The sequence below is a fragment of the Perissodus microlepis genome, chromosome 4 (genome assembly GCF_051167445.1).
Source record: "Perissodus microlepis isolate ML-2025 ecotype Zambia chromosome 4, ASM5116744v1, whole genome shotgun sequence".
NCBI classification, from domain to species: Eukaryota; Metazoa; Chordata; class Actinopteri; order Cichliformes; family Cichlidae; genus Perissodus; species Perissodus microlepis.
This window is the reverse complement of record NC_140464.1, coordinates 8,730,572-8,751,351: the sequence shown is the minus strand read 5'-3', so window position 1 is coordinate 8,751,351 and position 20,780 is coordinate 8,730,572. Positions and strand designations below refer to the sequence as shown.

General features: G+C 40.5%; 2 protein-coding genes across 3 annotated transcripts; one reads left to right on the top strand and one right to left on the bottom strand.

Moving 5' to 3' along the window:
- Window positions 1-17: 17 nt before the first annotated feature.
- On the bottom strand, window positions 18-12,264 carry ezh1 (enhancer of zeste 1 polycomb repressive complex 2 subunit). 2 transcript variants are annotated; one of them, XM_084925451.1, is made up of 20 exons: window positions 11,962-12,264; window positions 10,658-10,833; window positions 10,264-10,389; window positions 9,463-9,585; window positions 8,902-9,019; window positions 8,175-8,405; window positions 7,477-7,579; window positions 7,024-7,187; window positions 6,745-6,836; window positions 6,470-6,632; window positions 5,320-5,504; window positions 3,855-3,946; window positions 3,699-3,727; window positions 3,469-3,594; window positions 2,189-2,367; window positions 2,006-2,101; window positions 1,830-1,911; window positions 1,658-1,738; window positions 1,474-1,558; window positions 18-1,386 (listed from the first exon to the last, which is right to left on the bottom strand). In XM_084925451.1, exons 2-20 carry the CDS (start codon window positions 10,829-10,831, stop codon window positions 1,326-1,328), a joined length of 2,310 nt encoding a protein of 769 aa, XP_084781577.1. In that variant the 5' UTR covers window positions 10,832-10,833; window positions 11,962-12,264; the 3' UTR covers window positions 18-1,325. The 2 variants fall into 2 exon arrangements, with proteins under 2 accessions (XP_084781577.1, XP_084781576.1); XM_084925450.1 differs by having other exon boundaries at window positions 11,731-12,261.
- Window positions 12,265-14,545: 2,281 nt separating this feature from the next.
- On the top strand, window positions 14,546-19,366 carry ramp2 (receptor (G protein-coupled) activity modifying protein 2). The gene is made up of 6 exons (XM_084925452.1): window positions 14,546-14,905; window positions 15,506-15,568; window positions 15,658-15,690; window positions 17,501-17,518; window positions 17,686-17,815; window positions 17,904-19,366. Exons 1-6 carry the CDS (start codon window positions 14,680-14,682, stop codon window positions 18,151-18,153), a joined length of 720 nt encoding a protein of 239 aa, XP_084781578.1. The 5' UTR covers window positions 14,546-14,679; the 3' UTR covers window positions 18,154-19,366.
- The last annotated feature ends 1,414 nt before the right edge of the window (window positions 19,367-20,780 follow it).

The following is a 20,780-nucleotide window of genomic DNA, read 5'->3' as shown; positions in this document are numbered from 1 at the left end:
AGGACTAGGGTGGCATCTTTAATGTATAAAGTTAAACTTTTATTTTTATAGGCATACACTGTACACAGCATTAAACTCCATTTTGTTCATCTCTATTGAGAAAGATCTCATTTCAAAGTGGGCTTTTAATTTTTTATAAATGAAGAACAGACCAAACGGCAAGTGTGGACATAAAAAAATAAAGAAAAACAAATGAAAAAGGATCATTTACATTCACATGTGGGGGGCCTTAATATTTGGTCAAACACTAACAAATTTGCTTTTTCCATGGTCATAACCTTCATTGGTTACCTTTAACACAGCTTTGTTACGCAACACAGCCCTGTTGTTTCAGCACTTTTCTTCCTGGAATCATTTGGCACTTATTTAATTTGCAAAGGAAACATCTACTCTGTGACTTACTTTCCTGGCAAAATGCGAGAGTATCGGGCTGTTGTAAACACAAAGATAAATGCTTGACATATGCATGCCAGTCTGAGTACCAATAATAGGATAATTTTTAAAATGAAAAGCAGAATGAGATCTCTTCACCATCATCTACAGGTTACATTCAGTCAGTCGGTTTCTCGTCTGGTTGCCTATTTTTGCAGAACAGTGATATAAATGCACAATAACTTATTTTACCATAAAGATGGATGACGTTGCTAGCTGCAGAGAAAATTCACAGGGGGAGCGCATCGAGTTGCGCAACCTGATCAAGTTTCTCTGTAAAACAGCGACAGCTTAACCTCATACTACAATACTGCATGACTGCACGTTAACAACAGTATCTGTCCTAAGCTAATGTTGCATCTAACATGTTTAATGGATGGTTTGTCACATGCATTTCATTTACCATCATTACATACACTGTAAAAAATTGCATTACATACTGAATTCTCAAAGAAAAGCCAGTCAATAAGTACAGTAACAAAACTGCTGAGAGTTACACACTGTGCTATGGGTTATTTCGGCTTTGTTTGCTTTGACGAGATAAAAAATTTGAGATGCTCTCAGTACAGTAAGTGATAGGGATTAATAGTATTTCCACTTTAAATAGTTTAAGCTTGGTTGATACAGTTTTACAGGTAGGCGGATGGGTCTGAGCAGATGAGGAGGAGAGCTAATGGCTGTCACTGAAGGAGGTGGTACAGTGTTTGTGGCGCATGAGCACCTGCAAACAGCGGGGAGGGGCTTTCTATTTTTGGAAGTGCAGCAGAGAGGGCAGAGACGGTGACTGCTGATAGAAATTTGTCAGCTAAATGTGATGCTGCAGACGGGGAAAGAAGCATTAGTAGGTGGCTGAGGAGTTAAGGACCAGTTCTGAAGGTAGGTAGCCGATGAAGCTAAGACAAGTCTACCTCCCTCTCTATTCCCACATATTTGAGGGCATCGGCTTGGCTGTATCTGTGGGAGGAAACACAGTATGAAGAGTGTGAGTTTGTATACATTATCTCTTGAAGCTGGAGATTACAAAGGGGCCTTCAACTCTACCTGTAATCAAAGAAGAGCTCCTCTCCTTGAAGGATAGCTCGTTTGGCAAATATTCCAATGCGGTGGTCTCCATTTACCATCACCACTGCAAGGGCAGGGAATATAACATCAGACAACATAACTCTTATAAAGCTGCTGAATTCATATAGTAAAGCAAAGTGACCCCCACCCCCCCTTCACTGACCTTTAGCATAGCAGTTGGGATTAACTGAATGATTTGCAAAGCGGATTTTGTTCCCCTTTCGTGTGGCATCCACAACAAAGTCTAAAGAGAGAAACCGAGTATGTTATGGGTTTTTTTAATACACTGCAGTGGTACGCCTGGCTTAGAATTTTACGCTGTGGGGAATACGTGCCGTTGTTCAAGTTGAAAAGGAAGCTAGACATGTATTTGTCGTAAATCCTTCCACGTCGGTCTGCTTCATCCTGAGAGATCAGCTGCTTATGCACACATATAGGAAAAATAACACTGTAAGCACGCAGCATGAATGATGCATTTGAAAATAAAATCGACTAAACTGCACAGACTTGCCTCTCCGCAGTATTCAGAGATGAATTCATTCTTCTGAACAGGCTCTTTGATGAACGTGCCCCACCCAGCAACATCAGAGGGAGCCAAAAGCAGGTGCTAAAAACACCATATGATATTTGAGTTATTTAATACCACTAAATTTCACTCTTTAAATTTTTTAAACAGCCACATCTTCCAGTGTACCTTTTTCAGGCCTCTCTGGATGCTACAGTTCTTGCAGGAGACTACTTTACTGTCCCAGTGGTCTGCGGCACCGCATGTCATGCAAAGATCTGGGTCACATTCTCTTACAGCCAGGTAGCAGGGACATTGTTTAGTGTTGCACTGAGTCTTACACCTGCAGCCTGGGAAGCGGTTTTGGCCTAGACAACATTTAGACACAGAGCTGCTTTGAAAGGGGAATTTCTGACATGTTTTATAAAGAAAAATAAAGTTAGCAGCAAACCAGAAATATACTACATTATGTGAAGAAATATCATTATGATTAAAAAAACCCCAATAAAAAACAAAAAACTGAATTTCGAAATACAGTTGCAGAAGAGGAGCTCAGAGGTTGAGTAATGCTGAGAGGTTCATTAATCAGAGACCTCTGCTGGCAGACATGCTGAAATACAATTTTGAGGCGTGTAACATAACACCCTCAGGGCAGATGAATGGAAGGCTCAAGCAAGAATAACGGAAATGTCTTTCCAATAGCCTATGCTTGGAAAAAAACTGTCCATACTAAGGCTGCTCAAGGCAGCCTATCACTTCCCATTCCCACCACGAGTGGATTTTATACCTCTGTATCATCAAGCGCTGTTTAGCTCGAGCTATTTGACTCATACTGACGCAGGAGACGATGTTATATATCAAGCACAGAGCCTGTCACATCCCTTTGATTTCACTCCAAGTTTTTAATGCACGCACATGTGGAACTAGGGCCTGCTTCCTGTTTGGCCCCGGCTCTTTGCCGCTACGGGAAAAGGCGAGGTAATCAGGAGATGGGAGGAGAAAAGGTGACTAAACCAGCACAGATGAACAAATCAAGCAGAAAAAACTCCTCTTCCGAGACCACAGAAAAAAATGTTTGCTTAACCTTATCCTCTCTCTTTATTATCAACTCTCCAGAGGGCATCATACAGAAAAAGCATTTCTCCACCATGTGGCCATTTAAGAAAACACAGTTCTGGGGCATTGCTGCTGCAGCAAATAGCTCATTGTGAATGCAGCTCTCTGTGAAGCAGACACCCACCTATCCCTGCCAGAGGACAATTTCTCCTCTGACCGCTGCCAGACTACTGCAAAATCGTTTTACATTCTGCTGCCCTGCTCTATTGTGGCCTGGCAAATGGCTTCTCAGTGGAAAATGTGATTATAACAAACAATCTTCTTTGAGCATCGCATGGTCAAGCAGGCTATTGTGTTTTTGGTAGAATTAAGCCACAAATTGTGATGAAATGAATAAAAAAGTTAACACTTACACTCATGCTCACATTGGCAGAACTTCTCACAAAAATTTTGGGTCATTACACACGGGCAGGAGCTGTCACATGGGTGGTCGGGGTGGTCACATGGCTGATAGTTGTACACTTGATTGGATGAGTTATCTGGAACAACAGAGGACAAAGCCCTCAGACTGGAACAGTAAGCTGTGTTGTATGTCAGAAGGCATAATGAAGTAAAAACCATGTCTTTTTTTAGTTACACATACCTTTCTTAAGCTGAATCTTTGCCCACAACCTGTAATATCCATTAAATACATTAGAGAGCTTTATTCCTCTTTGCTAAAAGCTCAAATTTCTTTCACACCTATTCCGGAAGACGAAACAATAAGTCAGAGAAAAGATAATAACAGTTGAGTTCTTGCCTATGCTTCCTTTTCTTCTTTTGAGGGGAGATGCCTCCATCTTCCAAAGGAACACGATGGATCAGAACCTCTTTCACTGCAAACTCATAGACCTTTGGGAAATGACAATGACGTGGACGACATATCATCTTGCAAGTTCAGCGTGCAAGAAAACAAATATGAAGACATTCTGCAATTATTTTGTGCAAAGTAACGAAGGCACCCACGTTTCAAAACAAGCTGCTTATATAAAACCCGACTGCAGAGACCAGACATTCACATGCATCTGTGTGAAAACATGCTCAACCACTTCTGGTTGCTAAAACCCAGTTTTGGCCTCTTTCCTGGGATGTACACATACATAATGCAGCTGGTTTCAGCATTTCCCCTCAGAGAAGCAGTGGGTGGGTGGGGCAGTCAGAATATTAGCAGGGCCATGACAGCCTAGTACAGACTTGTTTGGTCATGGAACAAGAGGGGATACAAGGGTTGGATATCAAGGGTGACGCTTTTTAAATAAATGCACAAGTATAAAAACTTTTGAAATCTAATTTTTTAAAGTAGCAAAATGTTCCCAACAGAGCACTCTCATGCACAGCCCAAGGGAAGCTGGGAATGTCTGAACAACTGCATCATGAGGGAAAATGAGAGACGTCACATCTGGTTGGCATTCCTCTTTATGGTGCCATATGCAATTCTCTCTGTAGTCAGTCCAATTATCCACACCATAAAACCACAAGCACCGGATGCACGTTATTATACTTGGACTGACGCAACAGAAATCAGCAGCGCAAGTATGGTTTGTACTTTATTTCAAAAACAACTATGAATCAGTTTTAGAGAGTTTTAGTTGAGTTCATAGACTACAAAAAACACACTTCATAGTTAGTATAGTTAGTAAACAACAGATGTGAGAGGTAATCAGGCACAACTGAGATTCTCTTTTTCTTTTTTGTTTTGTAGTCTACAAAGAGGTTAAGAACTGTTTTACTTATACGTCCTTGCATTTTCTTATGAAAGCATCTGTACTGTCATTATAAAGCAAGCTACATTTTAATGTCTGTTTACTGGTGCATTGGTTCATATGACTGAAACTGTTTAACAAAGCTATTTGTGAGTTATGATGGGGCTGTGCAAAATGTATAAAATGATGTCAGTTGAGTCAAGCTGCTCTAAAGGCAAGTTTGAAAAGGAAATCAAAGGCATAGAGTTAGCAAGAAATCTCTGTGCACTGCTCCTCACTTCTGCTTGAGGCTTCATGTCTCCAGGCTACATTTGCTGCTACAGGCAAAACATGTTATAAACTCTCAACTACATAGTTTGAAATCTAATTACACTGCGGTTAATGTAGCTATCCTATCTGGACACAGAACGAGGATAAAGCTGAAATAAAGTGCAATTATTAGCGGTGACTAATATTTAGTAGTTTTAACACCAACTTTCAAACCAAAACAAGTGAACACCTGTATGTGCCTGTATGTTTTACCTCCTTGCAGTTCTTTGTACCGATGAGGCGAGCAATAGAGCAGAAGTTGTTGAAGTATGTGCCGTGTAGCACCCTGAAAAGCGACTCCTCTGCTCCACTCCACTGGACGACACAGCACGCCTGCTGCTCCCCGTCATCATCTCCTGGACGCAGCTTGGTGGGAGTCTGGCACCGTGAATTCCCCTCTTTTTTACACACAGACACACACAAACATATTTTGGGGATTTAGCTGGAAAGCATTTTGTCACATTTTTTTAACTCAACATGTACCTGAAGAAGCAAGCACTTTTTAAATTACTTGGTCTTGGCAAAGTTTGTGACAGCTTTTATCCGCAATCATGCAATAAAAGGTGCTCTGACCTTGCACAAACATAAAAGCTGCTGTTTCTAGAAGCCGTCTTTGTATATAAATGGACACAAAGGGGACTGAGTTTTGATTGGGGTTTTGGATATCCAACAGTGATGCTCGTGCATCCACAATTCAAGACAGCGCATGTTGCCAGGCAACAGACTGCATGGAGCATTACTGTGGCCACATGTTCCGGCGCTGAGTGTCTTTATTAATCTGCTCAACAATCTGCTTTTTCCACATTATCCCAACACATGTGGGAGACTCTGCTGAGTCACTGCCTGAGTACCAGGAGTTTCCAAAACTAACACAGGCTTCTGGTAAGGAACTGATAGAAATCAGCAACAACCTGAGAGTGAATAAGAGAAAGAAAAACAGCCAGGGGTGTGGGCGCTTATTTCCTTCCTCTTGCTCTCTGCATGAAGAAATCAGTAGAAATGTGAAAGAATATAGTGCAGTAAAAGTAGTGAGGTGGAGAGGGAACAATGTGTTTATGTTGAGGCTGAAGCATGCAAAACTAATGGCTAGTTTGTTTTTCTTGGCAAGAAAGAGCTGATACTACGAGGAGATTGAAGAGGGGAGGAAAGGAGAGAGGATGTGGCTTGAAAGCTGTCATCTCTAGCCAAATTTCACTTTCCTTAAGAGGGTTAGTCAGGGTGGACAGCCTTCTGGGGGGTGGATCTCAGAAACCAATTAAAATATATACACTATCTATAGTGTATATACATATACACATGAACTGATTTTTTTTAATTCATTCATTCATTCAAGAGTAAGTGACATTTTGAGAAGGTGCCCCACCTGAGGAGGAGGTGGTTTCATGGTCACTGTCACCCTCCTTGGGTTCTTCAGCAGAGCCAGATGGTCCAGGACAGCTGGAACTGGTGGGACGGGGCTGCCTCCGTCGCCTCCGAGACTTCTGTGACCGCAACATATTCTGATCCACAAACTCTTTAGCCCCTTTCTTCACAAGAGAAAAGACGTAGAACATTTAAAATATGATCAGGAGGAAAACACAGGGAGTTCTAATGTGTAGAGAATGCATGAATGCATCAGTTAAACAACTGTGGACATACCTGTAACAGAAAGCAGTCTACACCGCATGGCTCAGTCTCCATGCGGATCTCCTTATTCTTCCTCTTGTAAACATTGGGTGTAGCATGAAAAGCTTCATCAACAGAAAGAAAAATGTTTTGACCCCTGTTTTTCATTATGTGGTTATTAGTAGCAGCTTCATGGAAAAAAAAACAAAAGACTCAGAAATAATAAATATATTACCCTCAAAACTCAGAAGGAATACTATAATCTTAATATATACATTTCAAACTTTGAAAGAATATATAAGAAGCTATTACGGTGGAGGAAACAGTCGTATTTGAAGCAGCGTCTGCAGAAGAGTGTGTGGAAGGAGTGTAGCGACTGCTCTCTCTGCACAGACTTTGCAAAAGGTCCGTCTAGGTTGGGGGTGCAGAGAGGGGGTAGCTTCACTGGACTTGGCGGCTCCAAGAGGTCCTTGTACCTGTGGAGGACATATGAAAAGTTTCAGCAGGATATGTCACTTCTTTGTGGCGCACTATTGACGCTCATTTAACTTAGTGAAACAGTGCTGGAAAAAGATGAAGACTTTTTCTTTCTGAGCACAGCTCTTTCAGATGCTGATGTAACTACCCCTTTGAGTCGGAGAGCCTGACAGGGAGCGACTATTATTACTTTCCTCCCTGACAGCTTTCGTCTCCATGGTGAACACTAAGCAACAGACTGCCCAGCATTGTGCGTACAGATCCCCGGATAGACTACACTTTTCTTACTTTTCCTTCAGCTCCTCTGTGGTGCCTTTGTAGGGGAACATTGAGGCGATCGCTGTAAATATCTTATCATTGGGGATCTTCTTGCTGCTGGACATGTCCTTCACTGTGGGAGACATGTGATGTGAATCACCCAGGTTTGTCCAAACATCAGGTTTTGATACAAACTCACAAACAAAGGTTATGCAATATGTTCTGTTGCAATGGTAAAGTTCCTTCCATTCTCAAGGTCACTTGGTAAAAAAAACAAAAAACAAACAAACATGAAAAAAGAGAAAAAAAAAATGATGTAATAAGAACACTGTACATCTCTTTTACCATTATCTTTGATTCACGTTCCCATCTTCTACACATGTATTTTGTTATTTGTGAATCAGTCTCTAAATGACAGTATGCCCAGGTGTGCTTCAAATGAACTGTCACTAAGTGTGTATATAGCCTAGTTTTCCATAAAGCTCGGTGCACGAGGTCATTCAGTTCTGTAATTAGAGCTGGGCCATATCAGTGTAAAAGACAAATGGGCTCACTCACACACAGTAGGGACACAGAGGCAGCTTTAAGGCAAACAATGTCAGCTCAAGAGCTGCTGTGGCAGGGCGACCTTGTGGCAGGTGTACAGTGCAATGACACGAACAGCATGAGCCTGTACTTTTCTTGTTCTCATCATCTGAAAACACAAATGCGCCAAGCTGAAGACTCACCCTCAGTAGTGCTTCTCCTCTTCCTCCTGACAAACGCCAAAGATCCAGCTTTGTTCTCTTCCGAGCCCTCCACTGAGCTCCTCCTCATCACCCTCTCTTCTTCTTTCTTCCCTGCCATGTCCCCAACAGTTCCTGCTAAGGCCTCCTCTTCTTCGTCCTCCTCGTGGTCAGAATACTGGCTCAGGGCGTCCACTAACTCTTTAAATATCTCATCACTGATGAACCCTCCCTCTGGAACACAATCGAGATGTCATACCGACAGTTATCACCAATTAAATGTGTGATTCTTGACTTTTTTTTATTAAGAAGGCAAAAAGTCTATTTGGTTTTAAAAAGGGGATCACTGAAAATCAAAATTCAGTTGTTCTATGCTATCCCTTTTATCCTATCCACTGAATTGTTTGATTAGTGAAGTACGAAAAGGATGCAAATCTTAAAATCGCCAAATTTCAACTTAACACCTACTGGAGATTTTTGGACCAACATATCAGACAGTACTCCCCACCCCAATCATCAAAAACAATCAGAGGAAAGAATTGAAGAATTTGAAGAATTACATCCAATTCCACCAGCAGAGTTTCAAAGATTTTCAAAGAAAATCACTGACAACATGCACTGAAGCTGTTCTGTTGGTACGAGGTGACCCATTACCTTACTAAGACACCTGATGCTGCATTTCCTTTAATTTGTCTCTTGTTTGCAGGGACATATAATATTCAACACAAACCTCTGTCACCATGAACACCGTCATAGTTGTCAATGAGTTCTTCCAGGAAAGCCTCGTCTTGCTCCAGCACTTCATCGCCCATGTAAGGGATGTTGTGGAGGAACGTTTCATCCTCCACCTAGAACATACAAACTTTGGTTAAAACAAGTCTCTAACTGCAGATGCTTCAGAGGGACCAAAACTGTAAAAGCAATAGACAATCACACTTGTTAGCAGAAATTTATTCACAAAATAAGTACACGGCCTGACTGAAAAAAAAATAAATGAAAAGTTCTGTTGTAAGAGTGTTCTGTGAGCATGCCCCCGTTTTTTGGATGAACAAATATGTTTTTTCAAAATGTAACTTCTGTGTTATAGCTCGATAACATATGTTCCTGAGTTTATTCAGCTGCCCTAAAAGTTCCATGAAAAGAGAATTTAATAAGAATATAGCAGAACATTATCAGTTTCCATTTAACTCATAACTAGAATCAGATGAATTAGTAACACATTATATTCAGCGTGCTCTAAGGGTGATATGACACTGTAACTGTATCAATGACAATTGTGTTTTATTTATACCATAAAGTTGTGCTGCAGAGGGGACCAGGAGTACATAAAGGGGATTCCAGCTACTGTTGACAGTGGTCTCATGGCAATGGCTTGAGTTTTGAATCCTGGGAAGCCAAACTCCACTGTACACACCTGTAAGATAACCAGAGGTGGCTTGAGAATCACCAGATCCTAGAACAATATGCTGCAGCACTCGGCCGTTTTATAACTACACACTTGCTGCTTAACTCTGAGCAGGGGGAATAAAACCAGTTAACACAATACAGCCGACCGTGACAGCATGTGGGAGGAGAAAGATGTGGTTCTACCATCAGGCTGTATGTATTATAAGCTCCCACAAGGCCGCAGACTGTTAGACTGTCATGCGATCCACTTCTACCACACTTCTCTTTCCCATCCAGTTGGGAATCGGTATAGAAGATTGGGAGGCGTGAGGAGATCTCAACATGATGTTCAAGAAGGGATTTCCTCACAACACATTCACATTATAAAAATATATTGAACTTCTAGCTTAGCCAGAGCATCTTGGACAGGAATAAGAAGATGTACCGCAAGGTTCAGATAATAGTGCAAATCATGTGTCCTGCCATTGTCTTAATAGTCTCCATCGCTCTCTTTTTTGCATATTTTGGGGGGCTTTTAGCCTTTATTGTGATAGGACAGTGGAGAAAAGACAAGAAAGCTGACAGAAGGGAATGAGCGGTTTCAAACCCTGGACACTGCATTACAGCATAAGGGATGCCTGCTCTACTAAAGCTAGATCAGCGCCCCATAATTTCTCCATCTCTCTCTGACAGACCACCCACCCACCTTTTTCGTGGCCAGACCCCCATTAGAGGTTGACAGAGGAATGGACTGAATCCGGAGCTTGGACCATTCTGTGTTTAGGATATTTGTCTGTTGCTCAATCTTTTGCCTGTTAGACATGAAAAGGGTCTAGAAAAAAAAAGAGAAAAAAGGACCAAGACATACACACTATTAACATAACATACGCATTGAGAACTGCATACAAAAGACACACCAGTGTCACACGTGCAAATTAAGCTTTGCTCTTTATTTGTTAGAGACCATTGCACAAAACCCTGATTGCACAAGAGAAAAGATGTCTTGTGCCAAATTTAGCTACGACCTTATCTTCATTCACAGACCCTGAAAACCCCCCTGAACATCTGAATTTAACTTATGTGACATCAATGTGACTCACTTTGACCTCTTCTGCTTTTTTAAGGCGTTTGAGCTGGCGAAGGCGCATATACTCAGACTTGACCCTCCGTCTCCACTCCAGCATGCTGCGAGAAGGGATAAAGGAGGAAGACTGAGGTCTTGGAAGTGATGGGGCAACACCGGTGCCAGGGGCTGCTGCAGCACTTTCCTCCATGACTGTTTAAAAATAAAAGGAAAGCATATGACAAATAGGCCCAACTTCAAAACATTCCACTTTCATATTCAGATAAGTTACTTTTGTAAACTTAGGCTTGTTTTCATGTTTTCTGCCACAGTAACTACTTTCACTAATTACATTAAATGTATTATAGGCAGTAGTTTTGATGTAATATGGCTGCAGTCCATTTCAGTTACCTTATTATAGTACTAATGGGCTTACTATCGCCCTCTGTTTCTCACAACCCCCTTACATTTCCCCATTCACCCTCGCCGATGGTCTCTCTGAAAGAGTGCCCCCATCTGTTAGCAAAACAAAACAGACGTCTAATGCAAAAAAAAAAAAAAAGCCTCCTCGAGTGCTTTACGGGCCTTTTTCTGGTAGACTGCTTCTGCTCTTTTTGTAAAACTTGGGGAAAATTGACTGAATTATGCGCATACAGCGCGACAGTGTGCGCATCTATGAATACAGCACATGAATTTAATAGCACGGGGCATCCACATTGCACAGGAGTGGGCGTGCCACTTCAGAAAAGCAGAATAGAAAAGTGCGTAGTACAGTTTTTTTGTGTTTCATAATCGCCACGCTGAACATCAACTTCCCCATCTGAACTCAAACGGAATTAAAAATAAATACGAAGGTAAAACTGAGCTCGGGGAAACTGCTGCACTTGATTTTTGGGGGCTACGAGACGTGCACACGTTTCAGACACATGAAGCTATGAAGTCCGCGACGTCCTGTAAGTGCAGCCCCGTGCCAAGAGAGCTACACAGTACCCATTTAAATGTAGAACGCTCTAAAGACGTGCGACCGAACAGCACAATGACGGCACGTTACACTAGCGCTCGGGTGTGCACGTCAAGATCTCTACATCCAGTGTCGCAGTTATTAAATACCTTTAAATCCACGTCTCGTGTCCTATTTGTTGCGACAACAGCCCGCAACGCGACCAAGTCCCTTTCTGTTTTCTCTCTCTCTCTCTCGTTTTTTTTTTTAGTAGAGAGATCCGGAGCAATTCAAGGCTGTGTTTGCTATGGCTCTGACGCAGTTATCATCTCCGCGCAGCGAGGGGATCTCTGAGAAATCTCTATCCATGGGCACGGTGCTGGAGGTTGTTGTTGTTGTACCTTACAAATAACTGCGCACTTGGCTTGGTTGATCCAACTCGAGCAGGAGGGTGACGTCTATATTATGATCACAGCCTTTCCAAGCAGAGGAGGATTTATTACTATTCTGCGTCCTGGGAATAAAAAGTAGCGTGCAGCAGCCGCAGCACAGCCATTTACACGCATACACAGGAACTGATGCAACTGTCCGGAGTGCTAGATCGCCATCTAAATGCGTGAAGGCAGATCACTCTGTGGGTTTTGATAGTAGAGCAAGTGCAATCACATAATCTTAAATACAGCTGTACTCTATAGGAGCAAAAGAATAAAATGGCCTAAATACACATTATGAATACACGTAGTTTTATAGGAGTATCGGGTATTTAATTATATATATATACAAAAAAAAATCAACGCAAAAGAAACTTCTCACAGAACCTGAAAACGGATGCATTAATTCAGCCTGCCCACAGAGCTGAAGTAACTGTCTAGCCTACGAATTAAAAATAATAAATACTTGGACACTGGAACACAGTTTCCGGACATTCCAATGTACTGGGGTCAAATGGAAAACAATTCAGCTGCTGTTCAGCTCTTCTCCTCCAGGGAGAGCCCGACACACAAAGATAGAGGGTTGGATGAAGGTATTCACGCCACTGATGCTGTCACTTAACCCACGTAAAACCCACTATAGCAAGCTGCTGCAAGCAAGCTGAAAACACAATCGAATGATGTTTTCGATGGACTTTGATTTGATGAGCAGCGATATGAGAAAGCATAATGACTTGAATTTACAGAGAAGTATATTAACCTCTGTATGAAGCAGATTGGTTTAAATCTTTGCATATGTGTAAGTAGCCAAACGTCACACCCCTTTCGAAGGGAAATGTTTAATTTAACACATCACACATAAACCGGACGTAGGGTTCACGTGGTAACAGTTGATCTCATGCGATTTTCTGGCTTGATTTGATTTAATGTACACAAGCTAACTGCTAACACCTAACGCTATAAGTAATTACGATAAATTACCAATAGTCACATTACTATGGAGGCAGTGACTCTGATTTGTATATAAAACGTGGTGTGGATAATTAGTGTGTGTACTTAATGCCAAATAAGAAGCTGAAAGTGCAGGCAATCGAGTAGTGGTTTGCTATAAATAAAAGTCCTTGAAAGTACTGCTTTGATAAATATGGTCGATGTTGTGTGTGCTCTCCACGGGAGGAATTTTAACATATCCCCTCAGGATATAACACAAAGAAAAAAGTAAAATACAAAGGATATATTTAAAAATATTTACTCTCAGGGTATTTTATTTATAGCTCCCATTTATTTCATTTTATAGTTTATTACTTGTAAGATATTACAAAAAAAAATCCCCAAAAGCAGACACAGTAATTATTCACCTGCAAGACGCAAGATGGTGCTGTTTAGCTGTTTTTTTTTATTGGAAGGACGCCACATGAACTCATATGTACACATCAAAGTAGGATTAAGAGAAATGAAACTTTAGATCGCCTTAACAGACCCGTTGTGTTTCTCTCTGATTGCTGTTGTCGTTGATCCCCTCTGTTCCCTGGCTGTGCTGTTTGTGGCACGCATGCCTGCTTATGATTTATGCATTCAGTGAGCAAAAAGTATGTCAGATACAGTTTGTTTGCCATATCCACAGTGATATTTGAAGTAGCCACTGCCATGTTGATACTAAACTGTCAAACAAGCAAACACACAGAGGAAGATGAGCTTAGGACACTGTTATCAGCAGGAAGTTTTTAATTCTGTATCATGTAAACTGCGTGTGTTGATCTTGGCATCTCTATTTGGGATACATTTCCTCAGATATGCTGCAGGCTTTATGATCTGTGACAAAGCCTTGGAGATGAAAAGATTTACAAAGTAGCTAATAAAACAGAGACTTCGAAAGCCATTTGAAATAGTGAGTGACTGTAGAAGCATTCATTTTTGTAGAACACGTGTCAAAGTAAATGTTTACTTACTTACATTTCAAATATGCTTCGTGCTCCACTTCGCTCACACTCCAAGTTCAATATTTAAGCTTCTATATGCTGGATTTTTAAAGTTCAGTCCATTACATGTAAAACAGTGGCCTCTTTTAACTGAAATGAAATGTGGAAGCAATTTTGGCCTCTGCTACTTGGATTTCTTCCAAGCCTAGCAGCTGAAAAAGAGTACTCATCCCTCAGTGACGCGCATCAATTTCATACTGGATATTCCAGCCACCTCTCTTTACCACAGAGGTTTATTGAGATAGATAGATAGATATTCTTTACCCACGGTTAGTCAGTTGCTCCACAGCAATGAAATATGAATCCATAACCTAAAAAAAATGTAGATTAACTGTAGATTCATTAAAACTTTGTCTGATATTTCTGAACAGTAAGCTAAAAAAGTATCTCTTCTTTGTGATTTGCAACCCTGTGTGTTTCTCCTAAAAATAATTTACTTAAAACATTTACTTCTCTAAATCTTTATTTATGCAAGACATGAAAAGCGACTTGTCAGCAGCATGTATCCTGTCAGTCTAACATAGCTTGCATTTGATCAGAAACTCCTGCAGCTAGAAACCATGTTTGCAATAAAATTCTGCTTGCAATGATAAATAAAGAGGCAGAAAGTGGAGAAGAGAAAAACAGGACAAAGTGTGGCCCCTGAAAACAGAGGGTGGGACAAACTAAGGAAATAGATGAAGAGAGAGAGATTGATTGTGCTGCACCAATGGGCCGCAATAGTCCTAACTTTATCAGAGGCTCTTTGCCCCATTTGGTGAGTCCGCCCCTACTAGGAAATGAGGGCTTCCTGTTGCTTTACACAGCCTTCCTGCAAAAGGTTGAGATATGTAATTCTTACCCATCAGGGAAGAGGAGAAGAACATTAGGCAAAATGACACTCACCAGATTCTTAGTTATGTATTTCAGAGTTTTTATGCCTTTTTTCATCTGGGGTAAGTAAAGGCTTTATGCTATCCTAATTTTTATTATTCTGACTTAATCTTTTAACTTTTCCATGAACTCACCTCTCAATAAGAATTCAAAGAAAACGTTTAGTAATTAGTAGATTTTAGTAAGGAGTTTAGTTAATGCCATGACTGAGTTTTACACTGAAACAGTTTGGATTAAGGGTCATAGAGTAATTGTGATCAGCCTGAGACAACTGATTTGTCTTAGATCAGTTTTTTTGTTTTTTTTTTACTTTAGGAGGATATTTTTATGAATCTTGTTGCATTTTTTTTAAATGCAGTTGTCACGAGTCTTTAATAAATAAAATATTTCAGTCAATTACTTATTTATTTCGCGCAATAGGACCGTGATCACATGGGATGAGCTTTTGAGTTGAACACATTAAGATTTCCCTAGAAAAGGGCTAGACAAAGGGAGGATGCACTCATTTGTTCATTCACCACGGCATGTTATTTCCTTTACTGCCCCAGTCAGGCCTGCAAACTACATATAGAAGATTATTTGCACGTATAAAATATTGTGGTGTTTTAAATCAACAGTTTTATTCCAATGTTCAGGTCTTTATTTTATTCCTCTTATTACAGCAAGCACAGCAGTGGTATGTCAAAGTGAAGAAAAGGTAACTGTGTATCCGACAGTAACAGTAGGTAAGTACATTTACAGAAATAAGCAACAAACCAAGGAAGAAACAAAATTCATGCATGACCGCTGACTAACTGATACCCTTTCTTTGCAGAGTTTAACTCAACAGACAGGATGATGACTCTTAGTAAGTGCATACATTTTCTCTGTCACTTTATTATAGACTGACGGCTATACATCTATGTCTATATGTCCTAGATTTTGTATTTTTACAGTTCCAAATAGGGTTTATGTAATTGTGTCCACTGAGGAATTGCTTTGGATTACATTTCTAAACTTATTTGCCTGGTCTGGAACTGACAAACCAGAAAAGCAGAACTCAGGGATCCTTTTTTCTGCCAAGATTTGTCCTTGTGTGTATTACCATGAGAATCCAAGACAAACTCCTGGGGAGGTCTCTACCAGTAAGGGGTCAACGTCAGTGGACATGAGGCCCATAATGGTTTGGGGTTGGAGGTTAACTGAAACCTCATCACGAGCAGCCCCCACCTGGCTCGACTTCCTAAATTTGTTCGTCATTCACCCCACGCAACGTCTGTGATCAACGCATGAACTCTGAGTTGTGAAACAACTAGAACATTGGAGCAGCGCCCCTTTCACTGCTCCTCATCCTGTGCCTTCCTTTTTTTTCCTTTTTTCCTGCATCCCCTGACTGTCCCCCTCCTCCCCCTGCCAGCGCTCTCAACTCTGAGCCCCCCACCCGCTGGAAAAAAAAAGAAAAAAGAACACATTTCCTGATGTCATTACTAAATCAAAAGGTTGCTTGGCAAACAGATGTTGTGAGAGGCCGAACATAATGATTTAGTGTCATAAATTAACAAGCTGGTTGTGAGAAACCCTAAACCATAGATTTCATTTTTAATTCAATCAGTGAAAGCACCTCTCTTGCACACAATTTTTTTTTTTAAGTGGTGAGTAGGGACAGTGAGAAACTATCTTCCAGATGTATCGCACACATGAGCAAGATTTCCCGTACTTGTAGCGTTAATTACAGAATGTTTTCCTACTAGCATGCACGCGTAACGATAGTTGGCCCTTCAAACAGCTGGTCAACTCTGACAAACAACTCTTTCCAGGTTTGGTCAAATTAACCTAAATATGAAATCATGGCTGTCTGCAGAGCACACCCTGCAGAGTCATGATTACATCCACCCCGAAACGCTAAGTCCTAAATGTTTACTTATGTTTCCTATTTGGCAGAGGCAGCCCAAAAGGCAAATAAATCACATGCTGTGAGCTGGCCAGGCCTTTGACTGTGAGAAACTGAGACTAAAAAGCAGAACAAGAGTTAAAGAGTAAAGGGTTTTCAGATGTGAGTCCAGCCCCAGCTTGGGTGTGCTCCCTTTTATTTGGGAGAATGGAGAGGACAATCTTTGTTGCCTCCACCCCTTTAAAAGCGGAAGAAAATTTTAAAGAAATGTGTGTTAGAGAGGGGGAGAGCCGCTGCCAAGGCGCAGGGCCATCAGACAGATCTTCGAAGAACATCTGGTAACCGCGGGTAACATTGTTTGGACATCTGGTAACCGAAGATTGCACTGCTTCTCTTCCATCCTGTCGGGTTTCCTGTTATGCCTCGCTGTGCGAAGTCTAAGAAGTTTTGGTTTTTTATACATGGTTATACGCTGGGGAAAACACACCTTTATTCATTTTTTCTGACATGAAGGGAGCACTTGGTTTCATAGGGTTATTCCTCTCCTTTCTCTTCGGTGAGTGTGTGGTCTCCCTTTTATACATGAAAGTGCCTGCCTCTGTGCTAGAGATGTGGAAAGAATTCATTATCTAAAGTAGACTAAAAATTCCCATGGTACTCCGATTTGCTTGGACAGATGCGTTTTTTAATGAACTGAATTAGGAAGGGCTTACATGGCAGATTTGGAGAGACTTACTGCTTCATGTACATGTTTTTAAGCTAAAAAGTGTTTTTTCTTCTCTTTCAGATGCCACTGGACAGTCTGGTAGGTGGCATAACCTTATAAACATACATAATTGTATATCTTCATATATAATTTGATAAAGGGAGTCTTGCAGAAGTTGTTTTATGTACAACTCATTTTTAAAGCCACTTTCTTTTTCCCTTTTTTCCCTTTTTTGTTGTTGTTGATTCTTCTCTTCTGCTCTGTAGTTTGTAAAGTTGAGTCAGATGGAATGGGCTGCCTCTCCAACATGTTTGCTGTTTACTGTGTGAAAAGTTTTAAGCTTGCAATGGAATCACTGAACAAAACTGACTGGTGCGTTTGGAGTAAGGTAAACAGGTAAGTAGGGTGCATTTATATTTAAAATGAATGCTTTTTGTTTAAATGCCAATTTCTAATTTACTTTTCACGTTCTCCTTCTATTCAGTTGGTACAGCAACCTAAGCATGTGTACAGAAGATATATGTGACTTATACTTCATCCCATGGCCCAACCGTGTGGTGGAACAGACCTTTTTGGACATTCATTCCATTTTTTTCAAGGATTGTCCCACAGATGAGCTAAGTGACCCACCACCTGCCATCATGTTTGCTTTGGTCATCACACCCATCTGCCTTATCCCTGTCATGGTTAGCCTGGTGGTACTTAAGACCAAAAATGGGGATGGCAACTCCTGATAACCTAGAATCTCTGCTCAGCTATGTTCTCTCTTTTCCCCTAACCTTGTTTACAGACTGCTCATACACTTTCATCTCACCAGAGACTGAATCTTTAGATCTTCTGCACTTCACAACTTAAATTAGCCACATAGACATAGTTGGCACTATCTCAGAGATAATGTTCTGTGGCATCACAGCTGTTTCTCTTAGGTGACATACTTCTTAACACAGACAAACACTGTCAAAAACTACGTTCTGTACTATACTGTATCTCATTTACTGTGACAAAAATGTTTTGTTTTAAACCACTTGACACTAGAGTTGGCCGTTGCTTGAAGCATTGGTCATCTCTTGTTTGCTCACAGTATTTCATTTATACTGGAGAACCCAATATTCGTGATTAGCCTGACGAAAGCTCCGGAGCTTGTAAAAGTAGAAACAAAATTTGTATTGACACTCTGTTTTATGCAAGAGACTTGGGCTGATGAAAGACAAGGTAAAGTTTATTACTGAGCTGCTTTTGCATTCATAGGCAATGTTTTGTTAGTTTTTTTGCTGTTAAACTTTGAGCCTAAAAATATAAAATATATTTATGAAGACAGCATTTAGAAACTAAATGATTTTTAATTCTGAAAAGGAGAAAGATGTTCATATCTGATCTTTGACAAAGGTCCTAAACACTCAATAGTGTGTATGTGTAGGGAGGAGAAGAAGTTAACCATATGCATGGATCTAGTTATTCAAGTCACAGCACACAAATTGCTCAAAGTGTCGAGGTCTGTTTTTATTAACTGTAAGTAATCGTCATACTCATGTGATGAGAAGCTGGTTAAAAGAAAATCGTATCTCCCTCCAGACAAAAGACATTTTAAGTTGCCTGCACAGAATTGAGACAAACACTGAACAATGACAAAAAGATAAAAGTCTTATCTTTTGCCCTGAATGACAATAAAGCCACTATAAGTGCTTTCAGATTTAGAATAAAAATGTGTATTTATATACTCTGATGTATTTCTGCTATTGTCAGGACTTCATGGACTTACTGTGAAAGTACATCCTGCCTGCTCTCATGCCATGAACTGTATGCATTTTTATTTTTCTATATTTTAAACCAATAAATCTACAGTTGTATGCTTACTATGACTTGTAAATACAGTACCATTCTTGTGAAATTACCCTTTCACCTTTGCAGCTATTTGATTAAACACCCTTTTCCCTTGTGTGTAAGGCAGATGGTCTTGCTTTTTGCTCTAGTCAGTGTTTCACTGTCTCTTTAGTGATCAGTATATTGCAGTGCAGTTGCTGTGCTCTTCAAGTGCTGAGGTAGTGAAGGAAGCAGTGACAACAGTCATGTATCACGCCCTCATCTGGCACACAAAACACTACAGGGTGGGCCTGTATTTGTGTGTGCGTCTATGTGTGTGTGTTTGGCAGGACTGGGTGGGAAAATGTGTTTAGTGACCTTCTTCCTCTCTAGATGTCGGGTCATTCTCACCCTCCCCACCCCCTTCTGATCTCATCCAACTTTGCGTTACGTCTTATAGTTAGAGCCAGGAAATACATTTTCTCGTGCCATTGCGCAAGATGAGACTCTGCAATCAACATCAGTCATGTTTTATCAATCACAAAATATTAACATACATTCTATACACAAAGGGCCAATAGTTGTACATGAGCTTTAAAATGTTTCAGGAAAGAAATTTTGCCCTCTGGTGGTTCTATTAAAAACTGACAAACAGACATAAACAAGTACATTTTGAAAACTATCAAAACAACACACAAGAAAAAACAAAGCAAGGAAAAAAAACACTGATTTTTTCATGAAAATACTTAAGCACAAAAGTTCTGTACACAGTGGAGCCTGTTAATAATCTTTCTTTATACTTCTGTTTTTAACATTTATAATAAAAAGGAACGGAACAAGTTTGGAAATTGTTTTTGTAAGAATATTGCATTTTTGGGATCACCCACTGTGTCATCTCTACTATCACAGCAATGCAAGGCCTGACAGTATTTGGCTCTGTTAACCCATTGTTGGCTTTTTAATCCTTTGTTTCTGGAACAGCATGTTTTGGCAAATGGTCACAATTAAGTGAGTGAAACTACATACAAGTGCACTAAAGGCACCACCTGCCCAATGATCAATATCATTGGGCAATGAAGCGGCTATTTAGTGGCTTAAAACAGTAATAAAAATACCAAAAACAAGCCAAACCATATAAATAAATAGATATATGTAGTGGTCGCAAGGTAATGTGAAGGGGACCAAATGGGGAAAAACAGTCATTGCTCAGAGCTCTGAATATATTTCTTTTACACATACAGAGGTTTAACACACTCACCAGTGACACATCTAAAAATGAACAACGCAGCTGCTCAGAAAACCCCTCCTTAAATAGGTGCAGGTCATACCACCACCAATAAAATTTAAAAGATTTCCCCCGACACAGTCCAGCTACAAAAAACATATACAGTGAAATACTGTAGTTATTTTAACACAGCTCACATATATCTGACTACAAACACACCCCAGCTAAATAATATGCAAACTAACTAAATCAAACCAAACTGAAGATTCAGCCCAATCCCACCCTCAGCTCTCATCTTATGGTTTAACCCACTAGCAGTGGATAATTGGAGAACTC